Source organism: Triticum dicoccoides, chromosome 4B (assembly GCF_002162155.2).
Source record: "Triticum dicoccoides isolate Atlit2015 ecotype Zavitan chromosome 4B, WEW_v2.0, whole genome shotgun sequence".
Taxonomy (NCBI): domain Eukaryota; kingdom Viridiplantae; phylum Streptophyta; class Magnoliopsida; order Poales; family Poaceae; genus Triticum; species Triticum dicoccoides.
This window is the reverse complement of record NC_041387.1, coordinates 654,661,315-654,671,367: the sequence shown is the minus strand read 5'-3', so window position 1 is coordinate 654,671,367 and position 10,053 is coordinate 654,661,315. Positions and strand designations below refer to the sequence as shown.

At 52.5% G+C, this 10,053-nt stretch overlaps 1 protein-coding gene across 1 annotated transcript; it reads right to left on the bottom strand.

Annotated features, from left to right (window-relative positions):
• Positions 1-219: 219 nt before the first annotated feature.
• Positions 220-2,943, bottom strand: LOC119292082 (subtilisin-like protease 4). Its single transcript, XM_037570913.1, has one exon. It carries the CDS (start codon positions 2,782-2,784, stop codon positions 514-516), a length of 2,271 nt encoding a protein of 756 aa, XP_037426810.1. The 5' UTR covers positions 2,785-2,943; the 3' UTR covers positions 220-513.
• Positions 2,944-10,053: the final 7,110 nt, after the last annotated feature.

Below are 10,053 nucleotides of genomic sequence, written 5' to 3'. Positions count from 1 at the left end.
TTGTCTGAAGAAGAAACGAGTCAAGAAAGAAATTGTTCATTCCTCAAGAAAGAAATTGTTTTTTTTGTTAGATCCAAAGTAAGAAATGGAATGTGCTCCTGCCGATGTGCAAGTGCAGTGGAACAGTCAGATGATGCCTGCTGTGGGAGATGCACTATGCTCTGTTTTTGTCTGAAGAAGAAGAGAAACGCTCTGTTTTTTCTATCTGAAGAAAGAATCGGAGTGAAATGCTCTGCTTTCGGTCGGTCTCTTGCCAGTGTGTAATGCAATGGAACAGTCGTCAGATGTTGCTACATTTTACGGGTTAATTAAATTCCATTATTTGCACTATACACCCACCGCCATGGCAAACGTCGCAGCCGAGCTTGCTGCGCCGTCGCAATGGCGGCGGCGCTCGACGAAGCACGCACGCGCCTAATTAATCGACCGCGCCACCCTATACAACGCAATGTTCTTCCCCTCTGTCACGCACGCCTACGGACAACGCCGAGACCTGAACCCCTCCCTACCGATTTAGACGGCCACCTTGGCCGGCGGCACCACGATGGGGCTCCGCACGACGTGCTCGGGGGAGACCCACTTGAGGTTCCCCTCGGCGCCGGCGACGGCCGGCTGCGTCCCGGCCCACCGCACGGTCACCGTGAAGCTCTGCCGCTCGTTCACCTTGGAGAACCGCAGCATGGGCGGGCGCACCGTGACCGACACCTCCTTCGGCATGTCCACCACCGCCGTGTACACGGAGTTCGCCTTGCCCACGTTCTTCACGGTGCGGCGGACGGTGATCGGCTGCGACAGCAGCTTCACCACCAGCGACGGGTAGTTGAGCTCCGCCTCCGTGATGGGCCTCAGCTTGGCGCAGTCCACGCGGCGGTGCACGATCTCCTTCACGCCGTCGTCGCCGTAGCCCAGCCCGCACAGGTACGGGATGTAGTCGTTGGGCGAGAGGTCGTAGACCAGGCCCGGATCTACGGCGCGCGACGGGTTCACGTACCCGGCGCCCATGGTGAAGAAGCTCGCCCGGCGGTACTGCTCGTCCTTGACCGGCACGCCGGCCTTGTCCGCGGGGTCCGAGGAGGTCATGAGCGCCGACTTGATCGCCGCCGGGGACCAGCTCGGGTGCAGGCTCTTGATGACGGCGGCGATGCCGCTCAGGTGCGGGGTGGACATGGACGTGCCGGACTCCATGAAGAAGGCCAGGCTCACGTCGTCGACGAACTCCGGGTGCATCTCGCTCGGCGCCCACGCGGCGAGGATGTTCATCCCCGGCCCGCTGATGTCCGGCTTCAGGATGCCCGGGCTGGCCTTGCTCGGCCCGCGGGAGGAGAAGAAGGCCACCGTCGGGGCGGGGGAGATGCCCAGCACCGTGCCCTTGAACGTGATGCTCGCCGTGGGGTTGGGCGTGGACGTGAAGTAGGCGGTGATCTTTGAGCCGGCGGCGTTGCTGACGTGCGACGCCGGCAGCACGTGCGCGTTGGCGAAGGTGGTGTACCCCTCCTCCGGCTTGTTCATCAGGATCATGCCGGCGCCGCTGTACGCCTTCACGGTCTGGCCCTGCTCGACGTGCTCCTTGAAGCCGCGGCTCTCGCAGAGCACCACCTTGCCGCTCACCGAGTCGGGGAGGGAGCTGCAGCCGCGGGCGTCCGGGTCGCCGCTGGCGCCGGGGAACACGAGTGGGAGCGGGCGCCCGGCGGAGTTGTTGTGGGGCTGGAACAGGGACTCGCCGTCGAACTCCTGGCCGTTGCCGAGCTTCACCGTCGTGCGAATCGCCCGGTCCGTGGTGCCTGCCGCGACCGTGAGCATCCACGGCGCGCAGTTGGAGACGCTCCCGGCGGCCGGCCCGGCATTGCCGGCGGCGGCGCTGACGAAGATGCCACGCTCAATGGCCTTGTACGTGGCGACGGCGACGAGGTCGTAGTTGAACTGCGCGCCGTCCGAGACGTCGATGGACATGGAGATGACGTCCACCCCGTCCTTGACGGCGGCGTCAAGCCCGGCAATGACGTCCATGATGGAGCACCGGCTGCGCGAGCACACCTTGTAAATGGCCAGGTGCGCGTGCGGCGCCATCCCGGAGGCCGTGCCGTGCGCATTGCCGCGGACATCAGCGTTCTCCACGAAATTGCCGGCCGCCGTGCTGGCCGTGTGGGTGCCGTGGCCGGCGTCGTCGACGGGCGGCGCCGTGTCGTTCACGGCGGCGCTGCCGAACGCGCGCGCCCCGATGACCTTGTTGTTGCAACCCCCCGCGCCGGCAATCGCCTTGAACTCGCACGCGCCCTTCCACTTCTTGGGCGGCGGCGGCATCCCGGCGTCCCCAAAGGAGGGGTGACTAGGCAGTATCCCGGTGTCGACGAGCCCAATCACCACGCCGCGGCCGAACCCAGAGCGGCTCCAGAAGCCGTCCTTGCCGGTCTGCAGGCCGAGGAAGCCCGGCGAGTGGGTGGTGGCCAGCGGCAGGAAGACCTCCGGGTAGAGCCTGATGCAGCCCGGCCTGCCCCGCAGCGCGTCGGCCTCGGCGTCGCTGAGCCGCGCCGCGAACCCGGTGAGCACGTGGCTGTAGGAGTAGATGATCCTGGGCCCGGCGTCCGCCCCGCCGTCGCCGGCGGAGCTCGGCGCGGCCTCCGGCAGGAAGGAGCGGTGCCAGTCCTCGACCGGGACAGCCGCGCTCCCCTCGTCGTCCCTCGGCTCGAGGTGCACCACGTAGTTCTTCCGCTGCTCCTGCCCATGGCACGCGCCCAGCAGCTGCGCCACGAGGAGGAGGACGGCCACGGCCACGAGGGTCCTCATGGCACGCACGCGAGCCGGGTGGGTGGATGGACGGCGTGCCGAGGTACTCCGGAGGTGGAGCCGATTTTGATTTGGGTGGGCGGCAGCTGGGGGATGGAGAAGGTGGGAGAGTGAAGTGGAGTGGCCGTGGCCGTGTCGTGGCGAGAGCAGCGGGGGTGCCGGGGTTTATGTAGGGTGGGTGTGGGGCGTGGGTGAGTCAGTGATGGGCGGCACCGGACGGCCGGACGCTGGCGGTGAGCTGGAGGGCACAAGGAGCAGCCGTCGGCCTGGTTTTGAATTTCCGCCGGGGCAGGGCGACCGTTGATTTTGAATTTGGGCGGCCGGGCTTCTTCACTCGCGTCACGCCGTCCGCGCTCGCGGCGCGTGTACGAGGCGAGGGTTTGCTTGGGCCGGCGGTGAGGTCATGGGTTTTGTTCGGCCGCGCGTGGGCTGGTTCATTCATTTTGCGTGTGTGATGGAGCCTGCCTGCCTGAGGCGACACTTCACGTAACTGCGGCAGTTAAGGCACCGGGGCCGGGAGAGCGTAGGAGGAGTAACTTTGTTGCCAAAACTCGGTGCACGCCACGGAACCGACTGACGGGCGACCGACGGATGCATTCATGGTATTTACTCCCGCTACCGTAGGCGCCATGCGCTAGGCGCTAGCCGTGGTGAAAAATCAAACTCGAAACAGTAAAAGTGCCGCTGAACCCACGAGCCTAGTAGTACGTCCAATGCTGTTATAGCATGAGATTGAATTTCTCTAGCTGCGCACAAGCTTCCCTGGTACTTTTCGCGTGGCTTCTTGCACAAGAACGTGTGGCTTGAGCGCGAACGGGGTTAGGCTAGCTGGCGACAAAAGGTTAGCCCAAAAGGAAAAATGTCAATGGAACGGGAGCGCATGCGGATCGATGGCTGGCCGGGCGTTCGGCGCGGTAGCGCCGGGTCCCTTCCCTTCCCTCCCAGGCAGCGCGTGCGGTCGGGAGGGGCCTCTCGTCGACCCGACCCGACTCGATGGGTGGTCTCCCCGGCCGATTGTAGATGGCGATCGGTGCGGCGCGGGCCCCGGCTGTCGGGGACAGTTTCCGGCTAATGATACGATATCCAGCGTGGGGGCCCTGATGGAGGAGTATTTTAGAGAGCGGTAGCGCCGGGTCAATCATTCTTTGACTCCGCGGTGGGCCGCCTCGGAACGACAGATGTCTCGAGTCTGAACGGGACGGAACCGGTCTCGGCCTCCACGAGACTCATCTCCCTCTCTGCTTGTCGCTTTTGCACGAGATGGGAGCATGGAAAAATTGGGTGCTCTGTACGTACTTACTCTTGAGAATATATTCAATTGGACGTCGAGTCCCACTTTGCGAGTTATCGACGGTGGGGCCCCGTGACTCGTGGAACAATGCCCGCTCGAACTTGTCTACGTGGAGGAACAGAGTTCCAGACGTGCTCGCCGCGGCACGACCGAAACGGCACGGGTCGGGTGAACTCAAGTGGGTTCTAGCTTCGGGTGAAGAACATTCTCTGAAAGGGAAAAAAAAAGATCTCCGGGTGAAGAACTGCCGCAGCTGGCGTGGTCTGGAGATGCACATATGTGGGTTAACTGAAGCGGAAACTGCTCACGACGTCAAGCAGTCGGTTTATTTTTGGGCGCAAGGCAGCGCGTGCGTGCACGGCGGATTTCCTTTTTCTTTTTTCGGCGCTCCAGCCATGCATGCATGGCAAACGAAATCTAACAACGCCGCCCAATCATGGAAACCTTTCATCTGCTACGAACCACTACCACCTCACTCAAATGTGCATCATGGATCTCCATCTTGTCTGCCGATTAAAAACCGGGGCTTGTGCCTACCAAAACGGATCGGTGCCATTTTTTTCCTACTTCTATGCGTGTATATATGGGACTAATGGAACGCACCGCGCACGAAATCCGGGGATGGCCCGCCTCCTTTCTCCCGGGGATAGCCTCAACCATCAGCGCCGGGGACACCGCCATGGAAGTTGGGCGGACACGACACGGCGGTCGCAATGCTTCTCACCATCTTTGTCTCGGGGCGACTGAGGATGGAACTAACTCTATTTAAAGGAAAGGGGGAGGGGGTATGAGGAAGGCCAACCCCCCTTTCACACATGCTCTTGTGTTAGGGCGTGTTCGAGAACCCTCCCGCTTCTCAAATCCGCAACTTCAGTTGTGGAGTGCATCCGAACGGTTCAATTCCTTGTTATGGGCGTGGGAAGCTAGCTAAAAACACAGTGTAATATCTGAGGAGTTGTGGAGTTGAGAAATCCCGGCTCCTCCAAAACCGGGAAGCGGGAGTAGAGGGTATATTACCGGTCCCTGCCACCACCAAGTGAGCCCCTCTCGGACTGATTCGCTCATTCTTTCTCCTCCACACCCTGCACGAGCTATTATTTTCTTGCTAAAACAGTTATAGCCGACCAGCCCTATGGGCCATCCCATCATTCTCACACTGTTTGGACTATTAGCTAATACGTTACCTCTCCAACATATCTATAATTTTTTATTGTTCCATGCTATTATATTATCAATTTTGGGTGTTTTATAAGCATTTATATGCTATTTTATATGATTTTTGGGACTAACCTATTAACCTAGAGCCCAGTGCCAGTTTCTGTTTTTTCCTTGTTTTTGAGTATCGCAGAAAAGGAAAACCAAACGGAGTCCAATTGACCTGAAACTTCACGGAACTTATTTTTGGTCGAGAAAAACGACATGGAGTAAAAGAGTTGGGCCAGAAGAGTCCCGGGCTGCCTACGAGGGTGGGGGACGCGCCCACCCCCCTGGGCGCGCCTCCCTACCTCGTGGACAGCCCGGAGACCCCCCTGACTTGTCCCCGACGCCAAAACCTCTTATATATACAGAAAGCCCCAGAACATAACCTAGATCAGGAGTTCCACCGCCGCAAGCCTCTGTAGCCACCAAAAACCAATCGGGACCCTGTTCCGGCACCCTACCGGAGGGGGGATCCATCACCGGTGGCCATCTTCATCATCCCGACGCTCTCCATGACGAGGAGAGAGTAGTTCACCCTCGGGGCTGAGGGTATGTACCAGTAGCTATGTGTTTGATCTCTCTCTCTCTCTCTCTCTCTCGTGTTCTTGATTTGGCACGATCTTGATGTGTTGTGAGCTTTGCTATTATAGTTGGATCTTATGATGTTTCTCCCCCTCTACTCTCTTGTAACGGATTGAGTTTTCCCTTCGAAGTTATCTTATCAGATTGAGTCTTTAAGGATTTGAGAACACTTGATGTATGTTTTGCATGGGATACCCGTGGTGACAATGGGGTATTCTATTGATTCACTTGATGTATGTTTTGGTGATCAACTTGCGGGTTCTGTGACCTTGGGAATCTATGCATAGGGGTTGGCACATGTTTTCGTCTTGACTCTCTGGTAGAAACTTTGGGGCACTCTTTGAAGTACTTTGTGTTGGTTGAATAGACGAATCTGAGATTGTTTGATGTATATCGTATAATCATACCCACGGATACTTGATGTGACATTGGAGTATCTAGGTGACATTAGGGTTTTGGTTGATTTGTGTCTTAAGGTGTTATTCTAGTACGAACTCTATGATAGATCAAACGGAAAGAATAGCTTCGTGTTATTTTACTACGGACTCTTGAATAGATTGATCAGAAAGGATAACTTTGAGGTGGTTTCGTACCCTACAATAATCTCTTCTTTTGTTCTCCGCTATTAGTGACTTTGGAGTGACTCTTTGTTGCATGTTGATGGATAGTTATATGATCCAATTATATTATTATTGTTGAGAGAACTTGCACTAGTGAAAGTATGAACCTTAGGCCTTGTTTCAACGCATTGCAATACCAATTTCGCTCACTTTTATCATTAATTACCTTGCTGTTTTTATAATTTCAGATTACAAAAATCTATATCTAACATCCATATTACACTTGTATCACCATCTCTTCGCCGAACTAGTGCACATATACAATTTATCATTGTATTGGGTGTGTTCGGGACACAAGAGACTCTTTGTTATTTGGTTGCAGGGTTGTTTGAGAGAGACCATCTTCATCCTTCGCCTTCCACGGATTGATAAACCTTAGATCATCCACTTGAGGGAATTTTGCTACTGTCCTACAAATCTCTGCACTTGAAGGCCCAACAACGTCTACAAGAAGAAGGTTGTGTAGTAGACATCATTAGCCTACTACAATGCCTATGATCTGAATGGGCCACGGAAGGGCAATATGCTGTGCTTCAGGTTCGCTCCTTGTGCGAGCGAGAAGCCATCTAGCCGAACAGATCCCTAGATCTCGGCTCTCTCGTGAGAAGGTGGCGATCTGAAGCTGGTTGTGGAGTTCAGGATTTCGCGGCCACGGAGGAGTACCAAACACGTCCTTAGTAGATTGTAATCCCGTTTCCATGAAATACAACAACCTGATTATATGAAGAAAAAGAAATGGGGAGCTTCATATTCCAGGTTTTCCAATACTTGATGAGCAAACGGGTGTAGAAAATCCTTGAATAGAGGGGAGGGGGGATCCTAATCGGAGAACTACAACAGCGCAGGTCTAATGGTGGACATGGAAGTGGGCTTGATGATATCAATGGTGAAGACAATGACTTTTTTTGTCACAAAATGGTATTGGCAGTTAGGTCATCTGAGGGGTCAATTAGAGTAGATTACCCCCACAAAATTGTTTTTTTGCTTAGGAAAATTTAGTCGTGAGCAGGCATCAGAGCTGGTGCTAGAGTTGAGTGAGATACCAAGGTAGTCTAAAGATGCATATGCGTCTGACTTACTTCTGTAAAAAGAAGGTTTTTCTCGACCTTTGTGTTACACGATGCATACACCATCCATATTAAGCCTCAAGTAAACAACATTCTCAAGGTCATGAAAAAGAACGAAGAAAGGTACAAACAGCCAAACACCAGGCACTGGCTAGATAAAACAACTCAATCACATATCATACCGCCATCTAGTCAGGTTAAATAGATCTCGTGCTACCTTCTCCAAGACTTTCTTTTGAGAAAAATCACTTCTACCGGACTCTGTACACAACCTTTCGACATATGAGTACGAGGATTTTTATCTTGATGGATGGATTGGTGTCCACACTTGATGAGCGGATTTTTATTTATTTATTAAAAGGGATCACTCCCCTGATTGCATTAATAAATCCAAGATTTTTGTTACAACCAAAACACATCTCAACCGACTGAAAACAGTTGCAAGAACACCCCAACCTCGCTACCCCCTAGGTGATCAACAGATTAGGAAAACACCAAGACGCCCAACACACCAAAGAACACGCAAGCAAATAAAAAAAACGCCGCATTTCCAAATTGAAGACGCCCAACACACTAATAAGAAAACACAGTAAAGACCATCGCAACTCTAATAAGAAAACGCTGCATTCCAAATTGAAGACCCATCAGTCGGAGGATCCATGGCGCCCAACTTTTCCTAGTTTGAAACACTCCAGTTGCGGCTCGCTCCAGAAGCTTTGCACCCTGTTATAGCTCTGTTTTTTTTTGTCCTCGTAGTGGATTTCTTCTAAGGATCAGAGGGTGATTTGTTTTTCTTGGGATGACGAGAGGGGATTTCTCCCTACTGAATTTTCCGCATGGGCCCCGGTTGTCGGGGACAGGCAGGGCTAATGATATCCAGCGTGCGGGCCCTCATGGAGTTGTACTCCCTCCGTTTCTTTTTAGTCTGCATATAAGATTTGGTCAAAGTCAAGCTTTGTTAACTTTGACTAAGTTTGTAGAAAAAAAATTAAGATTCACAATATGAAATCAATATTGTTATATGCATCATAAAATTATTTTGCATACCATATAGCTTTATTATTGTAGATGTTGATATTTTCTTTTACAAAGTTGGTCAAACTTTAGAAAGTTTGACTTTGACCAAATTTTATATACAGACTAAAAAGAAATGGCGGGAGTATTTTAGATAGCTGGTAGTGCCGGATCCATCAATCTTTGACTCCGGTGTGGGCCTCTTTGGAACGACAGATGTCCCAAGTCTGAACGGGACGGAACCGGTCTCGACCTCCACGAGACTAATCTCTATCTCTCTCTGCTTGTCGCTTTTGTACGAGAGGGAGCTTAGAAAAATTGGGTGCTCTGTACGTACTCACATCATGGATGCTAAGCGAAGCTACAATATTGGCTATGGAGTTTTCTTCTGTTTATTTTGTTCGATGCTGTAGGAAAGTCAATCTAGCTGCAGATTGTTTGGCAAAACACTGCTTTAGCACTAGAACTTCAGAGTTTTGGAAAAAAAATTATATGAGACCAGGTCTTATATAAAACAGGTGAGACCCGCCCTGATGGATGACACGTGGCATTCACAAATCACAAAGCATCTAATCTCCCCCCGGTCTCATATAATTTCAAATCACAAATCACAAATCACAAATCACAAAGCATTCACAAATCACAAATTACAAAGCATCTAATCATTCACAAATTCACAAATTTTGGAAAAAAATTCTATGAGACCAGGTCTCACGGATTAGCAGGTGAGACTTATCCTGATGAATGACACGTGGCACTAGAACTACCTTTCATCTGCTACGAACCACTGCTACCTCAAATGTGCATGAGCATGATGGATCTCCATGTTGTCTGCCCATTAAACCGGGGCTTGTGCCTGCCCAAACCGATCGGTACCATTTTCTTCGTACGCGTCTATGGGAATGGTTGTAATTCTATTTCCATGGAATAAAGCTCCCTGATTAATGAGCATATATTTTCATGGAATAAAGCTCCCTGATTATCCGCCGAAAACAGGAAGAAATAGAAAAGCATCATATTCCAGGGTTTCTTTTAGTTTTCCAACACTTGATCAGCAACCGATCGTAGAGAATTTCTAAATACTTTTTTAAAGGTTTTTTTTTGGGGGGGGGGGGTCCTAGTTGGAGAACCACAGGGCAGAGGTCTAAGGGTGGACAACGAAGTGGGGCATCGCGAGATCGCCAGTCAAGACAATGACTTTTTTTTCTTGTCGTCACAAACCATTGCATTTGTTGGTTCAACATGTTTGGAGGCCTCTCGATGGAACACATTGAGCAATTCTACGGCCTTTGGAAGAGGCTTGTCGCGGTTCATCCCCAGAACGATGATATCATGTGGAACCTCACTACCGATGGAATTTATTCCTCGGCCTCGGCCTACACGACTCAATTCAAGTGCTCTATCGTTTCCAACGTGACTGAAAGTGCGTTATATCGACTAGAAGGGGGGTGAATAGGCGATTTTTATGAATTCTTCACTGAGGAATTTGCCGATG